This window comes from Triturus cristatus, chromosome 5_2 (genome assembly GCF_964204655.1).
Source record: "Triturus cristatus chromosome 5_2, aTriCri1.1, whole genome shotgun sequence".
NCBI lineage: Eukaryota > Metazoa > Chordata > Amphibia > Caudata > Salamandridae > Triturus > Triturus cristatus.
In genome coordinates this window covers 1,056,478,399-1,056,501,876 of record NC_140588.1, presented here as the reverse complement: position 1 = coordinate 1,056,501,876, position 23,478 = coordinate 1,056,478,399, and the positions used below count along the sequence as shown (strand labels likewise).

The window sequence follows — 23,478 nt, the reverse complement described above, 5'->3', positions numbered from 1 at the left end:
TGGACTGTCATGCAGTGACAGTGAACTCAATCCCCATAGAGTGTTATGCAGTGACAGTGAGCTCAATCCACATGGACTGTCATGCAGTGACAGTGAGTTCAATCCACATGGACTGTCATGCATTGACATTGAGCTCAATCCACATGGACTGTTATGCAGTGACATTGAGCTCAATCCAGATGACCTCCCTGCAGGGACATTGAGCTCAATTAACATGGATTGTGACTGCTTCCCCTGCAAGCTCAATATAAAAAATGAAATGATAGTAACGCTCCGTTGTTATTATTTTATTTTTGTATATTAAGCTTGCATTTGAAGCGGCGGGGCTGGGCTCCCCCGTCTCAGGGAGGTGTGATGGCTGCTCCTTCAGTGCGCATGTAGGTTTGGCTGGCACTTGCTGCATTACAGCCGGGGTGGAGACATGCCCAGGCCCCCAATCCTCATTTGAGCACCGAACCATGGCGCTCAGACCAATCACAATGCTGCATTGCAGCGTTGTTATTGGCTGGGAGCCTGGGTGCTGGCTTCCTGGTTCCTGTGTGGAGAAAAGGTGGCAGCTGGTGACCGGCGTGACGTGCAAGTAAGTTTCTTTTTTTTTTACCCCCTGCCACCATTCTCTACCAGCCGCTACTGTGTCCCGTCGATATTGTTGATTCGATATTTAGGGGCACACCATCTTCATGTAAAATGGGGCTTCACTAGCTGCCCCATCCTCAAGTATGATTCAAGAGTCCCTTCACTTGTATGGACCATTTTGGGGTATGATTATCCCTATTGGACCATACTGATGGTCTTTTAGTTTTGTCTAGAGTTCAAGTCAGCTTTAAGCCTTCAAATGAATCTTCTTCCCTCTGTGGCAGGTAGCAGTTGTCTGTTTTGGGGCTCTAGGAATGCTAATGAGAGGGAAATCTTCTTATACATTATCTAGCTCCTGGATAGATATAAATTACCCAACTTCTAGAGCTACATTGGAGACACACCCCAATGAGAATGGGTCTCAGTCAATGAATGAATCAATCAATCAATTAGGATTTATAGAGGATGTATAATCATCCAATAGGGTATCCAGGTGCTTGCAGGTTCCGGAGGCTTATTCGAACAGCCATGTCTTGAGGGACATTCGGGGTTCCGGAAGTGAGGTGATGGGCCGGAGTTGTGTGGGGAGGCTCTTCGAGGTATTTGCTGCAATGTGGGAGAAGGAGCATCCTTCACTTCAGCTTCAGTAGATGCAGAGTTTATGGGCATGTGAAAGGGAGGCAGAGCGTAGTCTTCTCGACGGTTGGTGGAAGTTCAGGCGGTGGTTAATGTTGGCGGGTCCTTGGTTGTGTAGAGCCTTGTGGTTCAGCAGCTTTTATTGGCATCTCCTCTGTACGGCAAGCCAGTGTAGGTGCCTGAGGTGTGATGTGATGGGTTCTTCGCAAAAGGCCACAGAGTCTGTTTACCCCAGACAGCATTGTCCAGTACCTGCAAGACTGCCAGCTTCATTCAGGGCAAGGAAAATCCACAGGAACTGCAGTGAACCTGCTGGGATTATTGATAAACATGTTGCATGTTGGAAAAGATTGATGCAGTTGTAAGTATCCTGCACTAGTGAGGAATCTCCCTAAGAGGTTTCTCATGGTGATAGTAGTTGTACACCTGGAGAATGCTTTTTGGGTACAGAAGATTCCCGCATATAGAACCTGCGCAGCGATAGTGATATTCAATGGCACAAGCCATGAATTGGAACCAGCAACCACCGCAATGAAATGAGATCTTCTTCATTGTTGTTTTTAGGAAATAGGACAAGTGAAGATGTTGTGCCCGACCCCTCAGTGCCCGAATCATGCGGAAAATTGACCATCTCTGATGCCTACTCGTGCCCCATGTGTGGAATCAAGAGGTGGACCAAAATTGGAAACACATGTTACCAGCTTTTCTCATCTAAGATCTCTTTCTCCAATGCTGAGGTATGTACACATTGGTTCTACGTGACTCTCTTGCCTAAAGACACATGTTGAGCCTAAACATGGCTTTAATGTAAAAGGGTCCAACAGATTTCCCAATTTCAATGAAATCAGGAAGAGGGGTGGAAGGGGTAAGATTTTACTTGAAGGTCAGCGACCCAAGAGAAGACCAATACATCGATCCACCCTGAGGACTGTTTTGGGTGGCGAGAATGTTTAGGGTTGGTTCGGTGATGTTAGGTCTCCATGAATGAGGGCAATGACCCAAAAGGAGAGGGAGCCAGTGACCAGGGCAGGCGCAAGGGTTTTCAGCAAACTGGCTGATGTAAGTGCTGAACAAAATATTTTTTAGGTATCTGATATAGCTACCAGTTGTAGGGGAGCCCTTTAAAATGAGCATTCGCATTGCTGCTGAGGCATCTTAAGCGCGAGGTGTTTTACACACAACAGTATTGTGTGCCTCTTGGGTCCAGTTGAAGCCAGATCACAGAAACTAGGATGCAAGGGGCATGGGGAAAATGATGTAATTAGTACAATACTGGAGAAGAGAGACAGTGTTATGGGTGGCTTTTACATATTCTTGATTTGAGCAAGGTAACGTCTAGTGCCAATGCCAATGTCAGAGACCAGGGCCTGATGTGCTATTACTGTTGGCAAACCAGGCGTATGCAAATTGCGCCTGATTGGTTTGTGAATGAGGATATAAATTGCAATGCGACCTATTTAACAGCAGGTGGCATAGCAAGGTTTCCATTAACAGGGGCTCAGAAAATGACCCGCCTAATAAATCTTATTTAGCCGGTTGCATCTTGCATCTCTCTGTGGGTGGCATGAATGCAGGGTTGGTGGTCGGTCAGGGTCAGCAGACATCCATTGTGCATTTGCATTCTCTAATGGGGATCTTTTGTTTAGAAGCAGCCTATGTCCATTGAAGAGACAGATGACTCTTTTAAAACCCAGATGTTTCCAGTTTGCCAACACATCAGGGGACGAGGAGGGGTCATCAACATGGTTCCCAAAGGGGAATCTGACCCATGTGAACAGTTTGACTTTTTAAAATCAATTACTACCCCCTTTGAAGTGTTGGTAACTTTTCGATGGGTTTACAAAGAGTTGATATTTACCACTAAAAATTGCAGTTAGGAGAGGACCTCCTTTCATGCCTCCTCCTAATTGCGATCCTTAATGATTTCAAAGCCGCAAAAGGGGGCTAGGGCAAGGCACAACGCCATCTTGCATTCAAAACACCCGGATTTTGTGAATTTCAGGGTTTGCAACCACAAAATGGCTTGGTAGATTTGGCTACAGGTGTCGGGACCAAGGTCCACAACGTATGGCCTTATTTAGAGTGTAGAGGACAGGCCACAAACATGGTAAATGTCCCGTCCGGTGCATTACGAGCGCATTATAATCGATGGCACTTGTAAGACGGTGGACCGCTATTCATCACTTTTTGACAGAGTGACCTCTGCATCAAAATCTAAATAACACCAGAGCACGTCGTTATCGTGGACTTAAGCTTTGGGATGGTTTTAATAAAGGCTGCTTCAGAACATTAACATTAGAGGGTCCACGTGATAACATAATTTATGTATCACTCAATATGATAAGAAGACCAGAACACATCACCAAGAGCACAAATGCATACATGTAATATTTAGGCACCAAAAGAGCCAGCAGCACTGATGTGCAAGTGCTGAGGAGATAGTCCTAATTGCTGTGAGAAGAGCGAACTCAAAGTGGAGGCCTACCCAAGACTGCGTTGGCGGCATCTTCTAACCAGCTGTGAGCGCGAGGAGGAGGGCTCTGGATAGCCCTGTTATCCTGTGCTCTTGCAAACCCTGGGATTTGAGCCGTCTCTGTTAATCCTCAGCAAGGGATGAGGCCAGGCCTGTGGGTTCCAGAGCACAGTCAGACCAACATCCATGTTGATACCTGGGGCCATATTACCAAGGAACGGCGATAATATTATCGCCGCTTTAGCGGCAGACTGCCGCTAAAGTGGTGATAATGGGCTTGATAATATGCCCTTGTGAATTCCCATAGAAGCCCAGGTTCACACCAGAACCTGGGCTTCTATTGGAATTCACAAGGGCATATTATCAAGCCCATTATCGCCGCTTTTTCCTGCCACTAAAGCAGCGATAATGTTATCGCCGTTCCTTGATAATATGGCCCCAGGATCTTTCAAATTTGGAAAAAGGCATAAGGTGTACCAGGATAACCCATGTGCGACGGGTTGATCCCCCGGGGCACACCTGAGAGATTCAACAGAATAAAAAAATGTCAAGGATGGAAACCTCCACTAAAAGACAGCCTGGCTGAACGATAAACCTTGAATTTGGGGAGGTGAAGATTTGTCAACCTGTTTTTTTTCCCTTTAAATGCAAATGTGTAATTTGTACTTAACAGCCTGGAGGGCCCAATACAAGCACGAATCCTAAATATTTTGTTATTGGCCACAGTAAAGACTAGTAAAGTAATGCATTCTCTAGTAAAGTCATATAGGTCATAATTGTCTACTATCACCATCTCCCAATGCTTATAAATTCTCTGTATCCAGAGGGAATCAAGCACAAGCTTCATGGCCTTCCATGCACATTCCTCGCAGCTCATGGTCGCTCCTCACTGTGATAAGCTATAATACCATTGTGTCCTTCGTGTCTTGTCATCGAGAGTTTCTCAGAAGGAAGTGTGTGTGCTTCTTAAGATGGTTGGGTGAGTTTCAAATTCTCCATGTAAAGGGCCCAGACAGGCCCCAGGGCCATACAAGCCGAAATTTGTGATCGGAAAAGTAGGAGATTTTGAAAAAGAAAATCTGGAGGATGTATTTCCCCATTGACTTCTATTAAAGCAGAGCCAATTTCAGGTCGGAGACGGCTAAAAGAAAAATATTTTTGGCTTAAAAAATCAGGAGTCTCCCTGGCAGAATCGGGTCTATTGAAATGTGTGCGAGGCCAGTGTGCATGGCCGGCAGAGGACTAGAGACACCAGGACAGAGACCAATAGAAGCAGAAACAGGACTTACTCTTCAGGAGCATTGGAGCCATATTGGAGCTCTTCAGTGCACCAGGGAATGACTAATAATCCCCATCAACTTGATGTATCTGCCATGACTGTCGATCTCCACCAGGGGCAGTAAGTAGAACGATGGTGAAAAATAAATGGTCCTGTAACTCTTATGACAGGCTGAATAGCACTGAGCAGCTCAGACTTGAAGACCCCACTTGCTGAACTCAAACCCCCACAATTTCCCATAAATATGGCCCTCATTGTTTTGCAGGTATTTGGTGGTCATTAAAGGAGGCAACCGCATGCTCTCAGCCTCCATATGATTGCGGACAAAAAGGGGTGCAGGGACTGACCAAGAAATAAAGGCAAGTTTCTTTTGATGCACCCTGAAGCCGGCGACTGTATGTCGTAGGGCAAATGAGATTCGGCGGTTACACATTTGAAGGCCACAGCCCTAAGAAATTGTATCTGGGGGCTGCCTGGGTGGTTGGTATGCGTTAGACTGGCCATCTACCTGGAGTGAAATGGACAGATATTGTGATCAGCTACACAAATCCTTTTTACTGAAGTTGTGGCAGGTAAATCCCAAAACCCAAGCAAAGGGCAGTACAATATGGCAGAAAACTAGCCCTAGAGGCCATATTGAAAGAATTGATAGCCTTGAGAATGTCCATGACTTCAGTTGAGGAGAAGACGTCAAAGCCATCGATCATTGTATCGGTCATGGCAGATACAGCCTCCTTAAACTTGCACCTGCTTGAATCTGGAGATAGGATAGCTACTACAGAGCAAAACATGGAAAGCGCCTTAGCCTGGGAGCAAGGTCATTGGAACATGCAGAAGAAAATTATGGAATTGGAGGATAGAAATTGTTGGGACAAACAGCAATTTTTGGGGGGAACTCATAAAAGCGGGGAAACGACAACAAGATACTCTTTCTAAGGTGCTTCATACCAGAACATACAGCCTCAGAATTCTACCTACTACTAGAGCTGCAAAGGACCCAAAGGGCCACAAGCTCAGGCAGATAAAAGGTGAGAAGGCCGGGGCAAGCGGTAGTCAGCTTTACCACCCTCAACAGAAACAGCAACTCACCCAAACATCTAAACAACGTGGCCTGTTTAATTATGGGAAATACAAAATGTTCATTTCTCGTACCTTTCCAATGAAACATTGCAAACGCGAAAACGGTTCCTAGCCCAGAAACTCAGACTGAAAAAACTGGGCCTTCAATATAGCTTGCTATATCCAACACCCATTTTAATTATTTGTGGGAAGCATACCATATAATTTAGAAACACCTGGAATGATTACTAGATATGCTGGAATCTCCTGACATGGATGCATTAGAGCAGCAAGGAGAGACAGGTGGTCCACATGCGAACCAGTCCCAGATGGAGCAGTCGCCAATTGAACGAGAAAGAGGCTAGAAGAGGTCTCTAGACAATGGTTATCAGAGCCCAAGTATTGACAGTCCAGTCCTCATCCTCCGGCAAGAGACACGATCTCCTCTAAAGGCACCATGATGACTCTGGAAGAGAGCTGATCTGTAGAGTATTTGGCTTAGAAGCCTCAGGCAGGGCTTGTAGAAAGAGAGAAAAGCTCATGGGAGGTCAGGTTGGAATTTTAGATATAGTAAGGAGAGATATGCATTAACGGGGAGAAAGGTTATGACACTGTGGGTGAGACGCAGAGGAATGGCTTGCATTCGATAATTGATCTAGAGAGTGGGGAGCCTATAAAACATGGGTGAGGGTACGGCCAGGAAGGATCCCCATGGCGTGGATGGATTTACTTTCCCACACGGACACTTAAGAGTCCCACAAAGCCTGCATAAACTACACGTCTAATAGACCCAACTTCACCTTGTATGAGGTTAGTCCCCCCGTTGGATAGGGAAGAGGAATGGTTAGATGAAACTCATGGAGGTTGGTCGTCAGACCCAGACTGCCAACAACTCGCCCGACTAAGGTGTCGGTGCCCGATCACACATCATTCACCACTAAAGACCTCCACCACTGTGTACCACACTCTAGTCATAGTAAGGGGACCGAGAGCAGCGGTTATCAGGTTAGACTGGCTACAGAGGACAATCAGCAGAGTGGACTGGAACTCTGTCTAACCTTTGTTTTCTCTGGCTTTTACCCTACATGACTCACTCCTCCTATATGTCAATATTCACTCACATATACCACTTCTCAGATCACACTACTATTCCTAGAGATATATTCAAATAGAAACACTCCATTAGATTCACCGCTCCACGAAGTATGCAGAATACACAAGTTTTAGTGGCACTTTCCCTCAATGTTCATGGCATGACCCATTATATCAAGAGGAAGATAGTTCTCTGTTACCTCCACATAATACAACCAGACGTAGCACTGGTACCAGAGATCTAACTCTCTGCTGAAGAAAGTGAGAAGCTCAAAAGGGACTGGTTGGGAGAGTGTATTAATCTAGCAAAAGCCCACAGGCAGGAATCGACGGGTCAACCACTAAAGCTTACTGTAAGAGGGGCGTGGCTATTCTGATGCTCCTCTGAGTAACTCAGGCATGGACAGATCTTGATGGGCACTGCATGTTTATAAAGGCCACCAGGCAGCACCAGACAGGGATAATGGGGTTGATCTATGCCAGGGCTCTCCAACCTTTCTCTAGTGAGAGCTATTTCTGATCAATGAAAATAGTTCTGAGCTACTAATGGCTTTGATCATTGTTGCAGTAGTGACTACATCAAATATGACCGCAATAGTGACCACACCTTGCAGGATCATAGTAGCGACCATCCAGGTGCATATCACAAATTAAACTATACTTACCTATATATACTTTTTTCACAATGTTGTGGTTGTCAATATTCTGAATACATTATGCTAGAACACCCACCATCCCAAAGTATAAGACAGAGTTACCACAGCAATATTGGGAAAAAGTTTATCTATATAAAAAGCCTCGACATGACTAATGAAATAACAGCCACAGTAACAAGTGGCCACTGGCACAAAAGAAATACTAATAGCTGTAAATCTCCCAAACACACATGAATTATTATTCAAAGAGCAGCTTTAAATTTAACTATGTTTTGGATTTTCATTAATCGTTTCAAACATCATCACACCACTCTCTCAAATTGCACAATTTTCTATCAAATATACCCTTTTCATTTTAAAGAAAAACACTCCAAGACTGTCTTGTGTTTTTCACACACTGTAGAGTGGAGCTTGCAAAATCGCGACTCTCCGTGTGACTTTGTAAATAGAGAGGAGAGAGGTGATTATATTTCAGGTCCTGCAGGTTGTCACAGCCTGCAGTCTGGAGATGTATATTGCTGCCTTCTTCAATACTGCCAGACTATGCCCTATCGGTGGATAAGAACAAGTTCTTTAGGGATAGCTCAATGATCTCATGAAAAACTATACCTTAACTGACACATGGTGATTGCTGCACCCAATGTACAGAGATTTAACTTTTATGTCTTACATGTATGGAACGCAAAGTATTTCCTAATTCGTTATTAGGCTTGAGTTCGAACATAACACTCAATGGTGTCTCTGATCACGGTTGGTTTCAGATCAGGATTGACTTGGGGAATCAGAAACCCCCTCAGTGGCTCTTTACTATGCCATACAAACTCACTGCCCAAAGACAAAGACCACTTAATATCCGTGTTACATCCATACTCAGAGGAGAGCGGTGGCAGTTGTCTCACATCAGGGTTTGTGGACGGTCGGCAAAGCAAGCCTAAGAGAAGAGATGATGTTGGACTCTATGTTCAGATGGATGAAAGCACCCAACTCGCTCTAGAACGTAAGGCAAGAGTACCGCTGGCGCAGGAGTCATTTCCAGGATACGTTACAATCATTGTCATAAGTCAAATACCAGTTGACAAAGCTTTTTTAGACTCAAGCTGAGAACGTTTTGTTCAACCTCCAAAAGCTACATTATGAAGGGAGATAGAGTTGGTTGACTCCTAGCCTTATAATTAGGGCAATAAACATAAACCAACCATAGGGATCCCAAGCTATAAGAGATGTACAGGGCATGATGGTTACACATCCTATTGAGACACATTTGGGCTTCCAGGAGTTCTACTGACCATTCTGATCCTCGGAGCGTAGGAATACTAAGGCATGGGACGACCAGTTTTTATCCAAGATGTTCTTGGCAACATTTGTGACTGACCTGCCCAGACACTTGAGGAGGATAGTACCAAGGAGGAAACCAGGAAGGTGATAGATGAATTGCCAATTGACAAAGTCCTAGGGTTAGATGAATTTTCTTCGACATTTTCTAAGGTCAACAAATGAAAACAAGCCTCTTACATAAAGGTTTTGAAGAGACAAAAGAGGGATAGAAGTAGAAGCCCATTGCCAGAATCTAACAGAGCCAAGATTGCCCTTGTAAAAAACTGTCTGGATAAAGACTATGCAGGTGTGAAATTTGTATATATGCGTAATTAAGCAAAATGCAAATCCGTCATGTTGCCTATATATTAGAGCAAAATGCATCCTCATGTCAATTTTTGCACCATGAACAACAGCTGATGCTGCTGGGCATTTGTGTTAACTTTTTCTCATCCATTACTGCAAACTGCGCCAGTATATTAATAGTGCATGATTACGCAAAGTGACGTAATGGCGTAATTTTGGGAACTTCACGTAACAAGTGTAATGCGAAATTCCTGAACATTCTGCTTCAGGCCTAATAAAGACTCATTGATCTGCAAGAATTCAGACCATCCCGCTGATCAGTAGTGATATTAAGATTTTGCCTAAAATTCTAGCAGATAGATTAAAGGCAGTATTGACAGTATTGATCCACCCACATTAAGTGGGGTTTGTTTTGCATTGATCATCCGCATCCAATTGAGATCGCTAGCCCACGTATCGTGGCAGGTCTGCAACGACATGGAAGAATGGGTGGCAATCTCATTGAATGTGTAAAAAGTCTTCGTTAGGGTAGATTGAAGCTATTTATTTAGAGATTTGGAATGGATGGGCATTGGAACAAAGTTCATGAGGAAGGAGATGTGGTTTTATATGAATCTGATTGTGGTGGTGACCTGCAATGACTACAAGTTACCTTTCTTTGAGATTTAGAGAGGGACCAGGTAGGACCGCCCACTTTCCTCTTTATTATTTTTACTAGCCATTAAGCCTTTATTGATAGTGATCTGCACGAGTATCGTGATAAAGGGGAGAGCAACACCTGATGGCATCCATTAAGCCCTATTTGATGATGATGATGATACAATAGTGATAATATCATACCCAGAAATATTAGAAAAGTGGTACTTAACGTTTTGACTTCTGTGGACCCTCACTTAATCATAACTGGAACCCGAGGGCCCCACTGAAATCCGGGGCCCTCCACTATGTGATTACTGGAAGCTGGGGACCTCGGCTAAGGCATTTATGAAGACTTGAACCTCACAACAATACACAGAAATACAGAAAGAAGCATTCTTCAAATACTCAAATGATGAAACATTTTATTTAAGTCACAAAAAAATATTAAAAAATATGAAAATGTTCATTTCAATAGGAAGGTTGGAGCAGTTATAAATGAAATTGATAAGATGGGTGCTCAACAGTTGAATTAAAATGTTGCAGTGTTACCATTACGTATGCCTGTGATACTGTTCAATTCAGTGGCCAATATGTGGAACACCTTTATTTGGCAGGGAAGAAAGCCAAGTTTGAAAATGGTCAAAATAGTCAACTTATATGCAACCCCTAAATATGGAGGTCTGACATTGCAACACCTGGATCATACTGGCTGTCCTTTCAGCTGGAGCAAGTGTGATCTTTGATACATGATTCCCTAGACACCAAGAGACTGAGAATGTAAAATGAGCTCTTTGGCAGGCTGTGGTCTCTCTACATGATGGACAGTCAGAAATCTGAGAAAGTGAACCCCATTATTCATTCAAAGACATCTGTGGGGCACTGGGTACATGAGACACTGAAGGTAAAGAGCCGGGTACATGTGGGAGCCATGCTATGGGGCAAAGGAAGTGTTAGGCTAGGGGGTTCCGAACCACTAGGGTCAGACTTTGAAGCCAAAGGAATTACTCAGATAGACAATTTACTTACAGGTTTTAGGGTGAACATTTGCAGAAGTGCAAAATAACTTCGAACCCAGCTTTGAAGGGTTAACCCACTCTATGGGTAAAACTACTTGGGCCGCAACCAATTGAGCTGCCAAACTCACAGATTCTTAGGTATTTGCAAACCTGGGGAACCTATAATGGTGTGGTTTCAGGGCTCTACTAGGTTATAATAGACTATCTTTTCCAATTCAATGACCCCACAATCATGAGCCTGGTGATTAAGCAGATGACAGGCTCATGTCATGAGATAGGGTGAGTATGGGAGAGGACAGACGAGGGAGGAGGTGTCTTATTATCCTTGACTTATTATCCTTAATTGTTTAACCAGCTTGGGTACATTGGATGTACAAATGCTACTTGGAATACGTTTGGAATGTTATTAAAACATGTTAAAAAAAATTCTTATGTTGTTTTCTATCTGGATAAGATTGTATTTTCACTATTCCAATTTAATTATGAACCTTTTTTAAATGAATCATAAATGACGAAGGTTTCCCATACCCATCTTTATCACAGCCCACAGTCTACTGGCGAGATTATCCACACCGATGAATAATGCCCTTTAGCCAGGCTACACATCTCTTACTTAGAAGGCCTTTGCATATCCTTTAACATTGTTATGCTTACTAAAGGACACATTTAGATTTTTAATCCGTAATAGAAGGACTCGAGCATCGACCTTTGTTGACTAAGCGGCTGAAGACATTTGAAGGAGAGGTTCTATCGTAGTTGTGACCATCATGTATTGGTCTTAACTATAATGATACAAGAGACCATAGTTCCCAATATATGTGCACCATCAAACACAGGCCACACTTAACAGATGAACTATACTCCGAGACACGAGTGAGCACCACAGAATAACCAAATTATGCAGGGCTTTTGTCCTGAAGAAGGCTGTACAACAAAAAATCGAAACACTGCATCTGTTTTTTGTCAGTCCTGTTAGAGCAGGTCCACCTTATATCCATCACTCCTAAAACTAGAAGTTTGTGCATACGCATATAGTTGGTGGACTGTCTCACATTATTTTACAGTCACTTGTAAAAATACTTGAAACTTTATTTACTTTTTGTATGGGAATATTTATGGTTTGTGTTTTACTGAAACATTCTAATGTATTGCACCTAATATGGTGTGCTAACTGTACGTGTGACAAACATTTTTCTATGCAGAAGGAATAAGAAGCAGGAACATTTTGTTTTCATAGGTGGCATAGTATGTTTTACGTAGCTTTATATTGTTTTGACAAGGTAACACAAATGTCATCTTTCTAGACAGTTTCATCACTCCGCGCATGCCCAGGCAGGCAGATGCATGGACCAAACAACTTGCAGGGTAGAAGCTGTGCAGGAGAAGCCGTTTCTGATCCATCACCAGATGTAGCCATGTTCCTGTAAAGTGTCTAAAGCAGTGTTTACAGCTAGGAGAGTATGGGGTAGAATATAGGCACCCTGCTTTACACAAGAGATGTTCCATGGCATTTTTGGAGTTTCAGTGAGGTCAGTTATGGACTGATGCCTATAATGTATAGTTTGTGATAATCGAAATGTGTGTGTCTCATGTCCCCCATACCTGCTTACTTCTCCATTTCTTCACCAGATGTACTGCAGGAATGTCATCCGTGGTGGGCGCCTGGCTTCCATTCATACCAATTCAGACAACATACAGCTGGCAAGGATGACCCATGCCAATGCGCCGCGTGTCTGGGTTGGCGGACTCTACCTTCATGAGGTATGTGTAAATGAGCACGAGGAGAATGGGAGCGACACCTGTAGAAGGGGGCGTTGAAAGGCCTCTTTGGTCTATACGTCACTCTTGGAAGATTATTTGGGGTCAATTCACAACTATAAACTGCAACATGTGAAATTCATGCCAATGCAAACATTATGTATTTTAACCTATTGAGAACCAGTCCTTTTGTATATCACCTACGCAAAGGTAACCCCTACTTTGAAAAAAACAGGTGGAAATAGGTTATTCACAAAAACACTGACAGTAACTTGAAGAAAGATTTATTTTGAGTTTTTACATAAGATACGTGCATTGAGTTAGGAAGTACTACATTTTAAATGTCTTTCTTTCTTCTTGTTTGCAATAACAATATTTCTTTATGTCCCTCTTCCTGCTAGGCACATCTCAAATGTCAGAGTGTCTGATGCATTTCAACCCATTTTTCACACAACCTTAAGTCTTTCCAGACAAGGGAGTCTAACCTAGGCCAACCAAGGATAATCCATGCCAGGTTTGCAGGACAACCAACCACATGAAGAGGATTTGCATACACTGAATCTAAGGGGATGTGATTTACCCCATATACAGCGCTCCACTGCCTTTTTGGCTAGGTTGAACTGCAGAAATACCATAAACATGTACATATGCTGGCTGCTTTGGACCTATATTTGAAAACCTTGAGTTAGGAGTTTCCAAAGTGGTAGCCATTACATTGCCACTACACTTGAAATCTTTTACATTGTAGGCGGTCACAAAATTTGCATCGCAAGTCCCCCGCCGTTCTGCTGACACCCCCCTTTTTTAAGATTATGCCCATCGGTCTACAACTTCTTCACACTTGTTTACAGCCTACCAATTCATAATTGCTCAATACTTGCATACATTTTAAATGTACAACTCTTGGACTTTCTAACTTAGTGGCTTTGCTGAGTTATAGGTGAAGAATAATTACTTTTGCCAGGCATAAGTGGGACCGAAGGCTCTAAAAACACAACCCTCAGGCCCCTCAGGCCCCTCAGCAATGATGCTGTGGATGAACAGAAATATTTACAGAAATATTAGTGAAAATGATGAGCAGCGTGGGTTGGTGGTGAGGGCAGGACCAGGGTGGTGAGATCTGCCATGGTGCTCTCGGAAGGGAACAGGAACAAGGGAGCTCATTCTAGAGTCGGTTTCACACAGATGTTGGCATAGAGCAAAATAAATACTGTGGTCATTGGAGTCATGAGAAAGAAGACCATGTTAGGAGGAGTAATGGATGAGCCAGAACATGCAGCATTTCAAATCTCTTCAGAGCATTAGGGCAGTCTTATGTGTTGGGCGCACCGATCTGGTATGCACCAACGCGCATCATCCACTGGGTGTGCGGGCGCAGACCAGGTAGGTGTGCACTCTAGCAGTGCATGTGCGGCCCTCAGGGCAGCCGTGAACTCACGCCTGCCCTTGGAACAGCGCATTAGTGAAAGGCAGACCAGCAGTTTGAAGCCGCCGGCTCCTGTTTCACAGTGAAGGTGGCAGCGCGGCCTGCACTTCAGAGGGGGGCAGAGATCCCAATGCAGGCGTGTGCAATGAGTGCCTGAGGGGTGTAGGAGGTGCCCTCAGGGCCCCATTTATCCCCTCGCAAGGAGCAGTCTCAGGAGGCGCTACCTCTGTGGCCCATATTCAGTGCGTCTCCTGACCGCTCCTTTGCCCCGGCACCCTCTTTCATAGTATGACACAGAGGCGGAAGCAAAGTTTGCCCTCATATACATGGGGCCACACTCTCATGCAAATGAAGGAACGAGGGAACGCCCCCTTAGGGCCAAGGCGTAGCCAGATGTGCCATCTTTAATTCAGAAGGGTCTGCACCGGAAGTAGGCACACACAGCCATCGTGTTCCTGGAGCCCTGGGCCTGATTTGGCCCAAGAGTCAAATGTGAAACATGTCCCTTAAGAGATTGTTAAATACATTTGGAAGATAAAAAGAAATATATTTTGACAAGAAAAAGAACTTTGAAAATGGTGTTACGAAATAGTGTAACAATAGAAGTGAAGAATCAGAAGTGGTGGAACTCAAGTCCCTTAAGTTCCTGCTCACTTGGAAAACTGGTGTCGCGGCCCACTGATCTTAGCAGGCGGCTGTCTCTTCTGCCTCAGAGCCCAGAGTGTAACTTGGAAGGAAGGGTCTTAAGTGACCCGTCCTAAGGAACACTTTACCAGCATGTATGTAAGTAAGTATGTATGTGTGTTATATATATAGTGTGAACCTAGCCAATAACACAGCTATGATCAGTGACTAGTGCTTAGTTTGTGCCGGTGTTTTCCGACACTTAATTGTTATCACCAGCACTTACTTTATTTTTTTGCAGAGTTTTATATAGCGCAAACTTGACCCGTTTCCAATCAGGTATCAGAGCGCTTTACATAGCACCAGTTATGTTACATGAGGACACACATTAATTTTTTGTTAGGCTTATGACTGTCCACAAGGTGGATCTACTTCTGTATGGAGAACATCAGTATAACAATTAAATGGACATATACAAAATAAATCTGGAGCCTCCAAGCCATTATTACTGCTTTGGGTGGCCTGGAGCTGTCCAAGCTGTCGCTTTTATAGGGGTGTGATGTTTAGTAGGGGGCGTTTACACTGGCATGTGGCAGTGATGGCATGTCCAGTCGGCAGTACATCTGGCGGTGGCCTCCGGAGCAGTACCTTGGGCTCTGGCACCCGGTTATTTACAATCAAGCACTGATTGTGGCCCCAGAGGCCTACTTGCATCTTTGTACCCATGTCTGAAATGCATTTGATGGAATAGCGTTGGTTCCAGGATGTATGGACTGACCATTACTTGCAGTGTGTTTTCACTTATGTCAAGTTGAGGAATGAGATACCTCAGCAGAAAGCTCTTGGGAAACAAATATTAGAAAGCCGCAATGAGAGCGTATTTCTTTGTGGCTGTGCTGCTCTCCTGCCAGCATCCACAGTAGCCCACCCTTTGATGCTTACCATTAAGCACAGATCCACAATGACAACACTACTAATGGCCCTTGGCTAAAGCACCTGTTGCTTGAATCTATCCACTCGTTTTCCAAGAGTCCCTTCAACAATTCTAAAGTCAGTTGTCTGATTTTTACCCAGGAGATCGTGTTATTGGAAAATTGAGTATCTATTTAGACCAGGATGGGACATCATCATTTCATTTCCCGAGAACAAGCTGCGGACCCCCTGTAGTTTGACTCACCACCTCTCCTTTCTAGCTCTGACTTAGGCACTATCTACCCCCCCAGTCATCATACATCTACCTTTGGGTCAGTGTTCTCACCTGTGCAAGAGCAGCCTCGTGTGCTGCTCAGGTGTGACTATAGGAGCTTAAAGCATTGTCCTGCACCATCTATAGCTCCTCCATCCTGGTCAGCGAGCCCAGGGCACCTTCGTTGTGAGACTCACTCTGGGAACAAAAATCACACGTGGATGGCTACTGGGTGGAAATAGACACCACTGGAACTAATGCCTTTGTTCTTGAGTGTAATTGACCTCTTTGTCACTGAAACAGGCTTTATCTCCAAAGCTATCTGTTGTGGTGAATCCCATCCTCGTCGCCAATTATGTTGTGGTAAAACACAGAGACATCAGCTGTTGCAGCGTTTAAGTTTAATATCACATTTACAGGCGTCCATGTCCTGCCTCCAAGGCATCCAAGCAGCAAATAACTCAGCTGTAGTTGGGTGCCATGGAGAAGGAATGCTGAGCGTGAGCCTCGTCATACGTCAACACTTGCAAACATAGCGCGAGGCAGAGAATGTAAATGGAGACCATCAGCTTAAAACATAGACATAAATGAAGGACTAAGTCTATCACTACACTATCTTTATGTGTGCCTTTGAAATTCACCCTCTCTCACCAGTCTCTCTGCCTCTGACCTCCCTGCACCTCTGCTCTAAGCCTCTTGTCTCCTTCTCTTTCTGTGCCCAGGCTAGAAGCTATGTTTGGACAGATGGGAGTGAAATGGACTACAAGAACTGGTCAACTGGCGAGCCCAACTTGCTTGCAAAAGAATTCTGTATGGAGATGTTCGGTAAGAGCAAAGAGAAGCGCCCCACACTCCGACATTAGTTCACAAGCTTTAGGGTAGTAGATTATATGCAAATTAATAATGGTATTTCAATAGAGTGACCCATGCCCACATCCCAGAGAAAGAGGAACAGGAAGTTCAAAGATGGAGATTTTAAGGTGTGACTTCACTGCTGATGCTTACCCTTCCTCTGAAGGAGTCTGGTCCACCTGTGACCTGGTTTTCCCATTAAGTGACCTATGACCTCCCCTTGTGGTCTTGATGGTGCTACCAATACAGGGTAAGATGCTGCTACATGGGTTACATAGGCTTCCATCCCTAAACACTCTACAGCACCTCTCGCAATGAGCGTGCAGAATAGAGGGATTATGGCAGGTACCATGTGAGACGAAGAACAGTTTTCTTACCGAACACAGAATCCGTTTACATCTACTGAGATGTACTTGTGGGGAAACTGTTGTTGGTTTCAAACAGCTAATAGCAAATTGTTAACCAATAATGGTATAAGTTGATGTATGTTAAAGATCTAAAGACTGGGTCTAAGTCACCTGGGTCTTGTGATAGCAACATATGATATAGATACTGCCATATGATTGAACATCCTTTCCTTCACTTTAGATTTCTTGCTTAGTTTCACCCTTTAGAGCCTAGCGGACAGTCTGCTGAGGTATCCTTTCCACCCCCGCCCCGTAAAACACTCCAATACCCTCACGGTAGGATACTGGGGAGACAGAGGACCTGCCTCCTAACTCTGAGGGATACCATGGTGATGGAGTCCCTGCCTCATAACTCTGAGGCTATCGGGGCAGCGGAGACCCTGCCTCTCCTGACCCTTAGGATACTGGGCCAACAGAGGCCCTGCCTCCTAACTTTGAGGCTATCGGGGCAGCGGAGACCCTGCCTCTCCTGACCCTTAGGATACTGGGGCAACAGAGGCCCTGCCTCCTAACTCTGAGGCTATCGGGGCAGCGGAGACCCTGCCTCTTCTGACCCTTAGGATACTGGGGCAACAGAGGCCCTGCCTCCTAACTCTGAGGCTATCGGGGCAGCGGAGACCCTTCCTCTCCTGACCCTTAGGATACTGGGGCAACAGAGGCCCTGCCTCCTAACTCTGAGGATGCAGGGAAGACGGAGGCTCTACCTCCCCAACCCGTAAGATACCGGGGTGACAGGCCTTGCCTCCTAACTCTGAGGATACCGTGGCAATGGAGGCCTTGCCTCCCCTGACCCTTAGGATACCGTGGCGACAGAGGCCCTGCCGACCCTGACCCTGAGGATATTGTGGCGACGGAGGCCCTGCCGACCCTGACCCTGAGGATATTGTGGCGACGGAGCCCCTGCCGACCCTGACCCTGAGGATATTGTGGCGATGGAGGCCCTGCCGACCCTGACCCTGAGGATATTGTGGCGATGGAGGCCTTACCTTCCCTGACCCTGAGGAGATTGTGGCGACAGAGGCCCTGTCTCCGCTGCCCCTGAGGATACCGTGGCGATGGAGGCCCTGTCTCCGCTGACCCTAGGGCAAACCGACAGCTCTAGTAGGGCTTCGTCTGTGTTCCTTCCCCAACATGGAGAGAAAACCCATTTGTGAATAGTGAACGCTAGGTGGACCGCCGCGTCGAGGCGTGTGCGTCATTATATTTTGTGTCTCCCATGCACACCCCCAAAGGAGGGTCTGTGGGGAAATAAAAACATATGGCCCTGAAGCACAGGCAGGCTTCTCCCTGCATGTGGTGGCCTTGGTTGGTCTCCTGCCCTCACCTGCAGCAGACCCAGGCAGGGAACATCTGCATCAGGAGGTCGGCTGCAAAAAGCGGGGACCCCCAAATGGGCTAAAAGAGTATGACCTGTAGCCGATGGGCGACCATCAGTGACTGTCTGAAGGAGTAAGTTCAGCATTAGAAGCAAATATCAGCAGGGATCCTCTCCTAAGACAGGGAGAGTCACCTCTTGAGCACAGCCCCCAAGGCCCACTCCTTGTAAGAACTGAGGTGGCAGCTGTCAGCCGTGCAAGAGGGAGGGGACAGTATCCCCTGGAACCGAGACTCCCAGTCTTCTCCCTCTGGGAGAGGACACATTAAAAGTGATGCTAACATCAAATTTCAGTAGGGCGAAGTCTCCATCTCTTCCTTCACTTCACCTAGGACTTGAGCAGCTCAATCGTCCCTGAATGGAGACCTGTTGCAGAATAATCTGGGGACGGGGGGAGGGGAGCGTGGACAGTATGCCTGTGATTAAGAGTCACCTCACATCCCTCTGTGGTCCACCTACATGGTGGCTATGCCTATGATCTCTAACTGGGAAGCGCAAAGGCAAGTGGAAAGAGACATGGTAGGTGAAGGCCTGTGAAGCTTGGTGCCTACGATAAGAAAATCCCACAAGGATTTCAGGCCCATTTCCTCCCTAATGGCTTTAACTCACCCGCAAGGTACTTCGGGGCATATTATCAAGAAACGGCGTTAAAATTATCGCCGCTTTAGCGGCAGAAAACTGCCGCTAAAGCGCCGATAATGGGCTTGATAATATGCCCTTGAGAATTCCCATAGAAGCCCATGTTCTGGTGTCAACATGGGCTTCTATTGGAATTCTCTGTGGCATATTATCAAACCCATTATCGCCGCTTTAGCAGCTGTTTCCTGCCGCTAAAGCAGCAATAATTTTAACGCTGTGCTCGATAATATGCCCCTTCGGCAGTAGTAGTGATTCGGTGCACATTGCCAACTTATTACCTATGAAGAAACTTTAAGCCTGGCCTGGAAACCCCTCTTCTCCTTCTGAAATCACATCCCTTGTGTAGAAGGGCTTCATGACTGACAACATCAGGGGATCTTTCAGCTGGTGACTTACTAGGACTAGTGTCAGGCAGCCTGCGCCTGGATGCCGTCAAGACTGTGTTTTCCTACCAGCCTGTGGGTCCTGACCAATCAGGGTCATTCTTTCATTCATGGGTGATGTCAGGTCCTTGCTACCCAAGCACTGCATAGCAGGGCAGAGGGCCTGCTGGGGCTACCCGACTGCCAGTGGGTCTACAAGCACTGCTCTACTCTCTTCAGAGACCAGCGCATGTCTCACCCTACCTAATGCAGCCAGACACACAACGGCACTTATGTGAGAGCTTCTGGCGTGAGTGGGAGGTGCACTGCAGACTTAAAAAGTCAGTTTTTCTTTGATGCCTTCAGAAGGTCCTTTCTCACAGAGAGGCATGTGTAGGAACTTTGGTTCCTATGATTATCTTTGCTTTTCCTATTTGTTCCAGGCAGTGTGCTCTAGACGATAGAGCGCATCACCAGGCCTTACGACTGGCTGTGAATATTTTTAAGTCCACTTGAGTAATATTTCTATAGATGGCGTGTTAGAAAGTTAGATCCATTGTACTATGACACACAGGTACTTCATGGTCTCCAGGTCTGCTCTTACTTGCTTCTTGCTATTCAACCCCCTGTTGCTGCCCCAGGTCTTATGGTAAACAATGTTCTGCTGTTGTCTCCTCATGCTCTTCTATACAGAGAGTAGGTAATGCCTTCACTCCTTCCTCACTGATGCAGAGGTCTATGCTGCAAGATGCCCTCTCAGGTTCTTGTCCTCCCTCCCCAACTCTTCTAAAAACCTCCGTATCCTCACCCATCCCACACATCCGTTGCTCAAAGTTTGCTACACTCTTGACGTTGCAATTCCTATTTTTCAGGTAACGGGAAATGGAATGACCTACCTTGTTACACGAAGCAAGCCTATATCTGCGAATACCGTCTAAGTTACTGAAGATTCACACCTAGGAGAAGGTCCACCCTGCATTCTCACTGTCTTCATGCTGATGCTTCTCCGCTTATGAACGATCTACCACTCGCACGTCCACCTGGCAATACTATATCCAGGGATGAGCTGCGCATTCAGTAACAGCACTGGCTCCTGAGATGTCTTGTACTGCTTGGCATTTGAATAAAATCTTGATGTTAAATATCCTAGAATTGGTGGTTTTATTTGGGGAAGGAGGCAGATGAAGGTTTAGGACCACCAGGTAAGAAAAGGTTATGGATGAGGTGGATAAAACTGGGTCAAAAAATAGCAAATGTGTAAAGACTAGTAGATGAGCTGTATCATGTGCGGAGCTCTGTAGAGGCAGTCTGGCCAAGTCCTGGCATTCACTACTTGACATGGATCTATTGAATGTAATATACAGTATGAATATTCAAGCACGCCCACATGCAATTCGTGTACAAGTCTTGAAGAAGCCACATTCCAGCTCATAAAGACCTTTCTAAAATTGTATAGTGACAAATGTCATCCCCATCAGCTCAGGAGAAGCTCTATCATCAATTTGCTTAAATTGTGGGATCAGAGATAATATTGTTGGAAGATCTCATGATACCATCCCATGGAGGTTCTTTCGAGCCTTCTCCCCGTAGAGTCACGTAATATCTATTGAACATAAAAATATTGCATTTCACACAAAAAATGAGTTTGTTCATGATAGGAATTCAGTGATGCTTTAATGATCGATGCTAAACTCTCTTCCCAAATTCTGCAAAACGTTTAGAGCATAAAAGCCCTTTATGCAGTCTCAGATTTACTTAATCTCTTGTTATTTGCCAAATGAAATGCGAAAAAGGAACTGAGAAGTGGATAAACAGGTCTACTACGTAACCAGTTAACCATACAGGAAAAGGCACATCATTCAAGAAAACCTCCAGAGACAACAGTCAGATATGAGAGGTAGATATTTGGGCTGCTTTTTCACTGTCAAAAATAGTTATAGGTTCTGGTAGGAAAAACATTTGTGTATCACAGGTGCCATAGTTGTGTGCATTTCTCTGTTTTTCTTGACCCCTTCAAAACCCTTCTTCCACTTACGCTGTCAATACCGAACTAGTGAGACATTCCCTCCTCTCCGACATGACTCTTTACCTTACCAATGTAAAGATAACACAGTGGCTGAGAATACACCAGTGCAGTAGAACTTTTAGCAACCCAATGAAACTTGAAACATACCTTTGTTACTGAAACCTTATGTACTGTGACACTAAGGGGCAGATTTATGTTTCCTGGCGCATACCTGCAAATCAGCAGGGATGCGCCAGGAAAGATGCGTCACGCAAGTTTACCCTTGCGCCACCACAGATGCGCCGCATTTACAATGCAGCGCATCATAGCGCAAGGATAAACAGATGCGTGACGCATCTGATGGCGTAAGGGCGGCGCATTGCTGGAGTCGTGTGGCAAGCACGACGCAACTCCAGCAATGTTTAGGGGCTGCCCATACCTAACATGCTGCGTCATGCCTTACGCCTGCTTCAAGCAGGCGCAAGGTTTTGACACAGCAGCGTCAGAAAAGTGACTGAGTGAAATCTTGTAGATTTCACTGCGTCACTTTTCCGAGGCTTTTTCCGATGGAACGCCCACCCTGCATACATTAAACCTGACGCAGGTTTAATGTGGCGCAGGGCTTTACACCGTGACGCATCTCCATAGATGCGTCACGATGTAAATAGGGCGCAACGTGGCGCAGGGTTTACGCCGCCGCTGCGTCACAAAAGTGACTCAACGGCGGCGTAAAAGTGGCGCAAGTCTAACATAAATCTGCCCCTGAGTCTTTAGTTACAACTCGCACTTCAGAGGGTGCTGCATTAAAGCAGTTTCATTTAGGATTCAGTAGACTAGGCAGGATGTGTGATTTGGCTAATTGGGTTCCAATTAGGGGTAGGCGATAAATTCAACTCACCGGCAGAGTATGTGGAGTTTAGCCCACTCCGTATTACGCTGGTAACATGGAGTTCTAGCAAAACTCCACCACATAGCTGTGTGGCAGAGTTTTTTCTAGTTCGCGGCTCTCCATCATTAAGTTTGCCTACGAGAATTTGAGTCTACTCAAGTGATTTTGAGGATCTAGAACGGCACCCGGTGAGATTTTCTCTACACGGGCTGTCATGGGCAATCGTGGCCGTTCATGTTGAGAAAGTTGCAGCTCAAGTAGAAAATCTACTCGAGCAGCAGCAAAGAAGCTGCGCCCTCTGGCAAAATCAGAGCAGAACAAGCTTTTGGTGCTAAAAATCAGTGCGAGCAACACTATGTACTGATTTCCGCTGACTCGCAGAACTCCGTGGAATCTCGCAGAACTCCACAGAATATCGTTGAGTTTTTATGTAACTGCTGAATTCCATGGAGTGAAACTTTGTGAGTTCCGCCCACCCCTAGTTTCAATGCGGTGATGAGCATGTGACTTAGACGGATGAACCCGATCAACAATAAACAGTTCACACCACGTAGACCACTGCCACTTCAGGGGATATAAAAAATGTAATCTTCCGGACGATGATATGGGACATTGGCTGATATACAGTATACCCAGCACCTTGATTATTAGCTAGCCAATGTGGAATGTTCCTTAGTAAACATGCAACCTAATTCTGGATAGTTGAAGAACAGTCCAGTAGTGCAATATAAAAGGTCTATGCTATCATGAGATGTCATCTCTGATATTCCAATCAATGTGAGTGATGTTATTTATGCAGAATCAGTCCTCCATATCTTCCAAATTTGCTTGCATACTTTTGATCAGTGCTTCCGAGGTACTCAATGAAGCAGAACTTGAGGCCTGATTTTTTAGTTTGAAAGACGGAGT

The 23,478-nt window shown here is 45.3% G+C and overlaps 1 protein-coding gene across 1 annotated transcript in view; it reads left to right on the top strand.

The window, feature by feature from the left end:
* LOC146829654 (C-type Lectin CRL-like) overlaps positions 1 to 20,827 on the top strand; it is a 55,229-nt gene extending 34,402 nt beyond the window's left edge. The window contains exons 2-5 of the mRNA XM_085606710.1: positions 1,777 to 1,949; positions 12,676 to 12,807; positions 16,763 to 16,865; positions 20,548 to 20,827. Coding sequence (XP_085462836.1) covers positions 1,777 to 1,949; positions 12,676 to 12,807; positions 16,763 to 16,865; positions 20,548 to 20,621 — 482 coding nt within the window. The 3' untranslated portion in view covers positions 20,622 to 20,827. The remainder of the gene's footprint in view (positions 1 to 1,776; positions 1,950 to 12,675; positions 12,808 to 16,762; positions 16,866 to 20,547) is intronic.
* Positions 20,828 to 23,478: the final 2,651 nt, after the last annotated feature.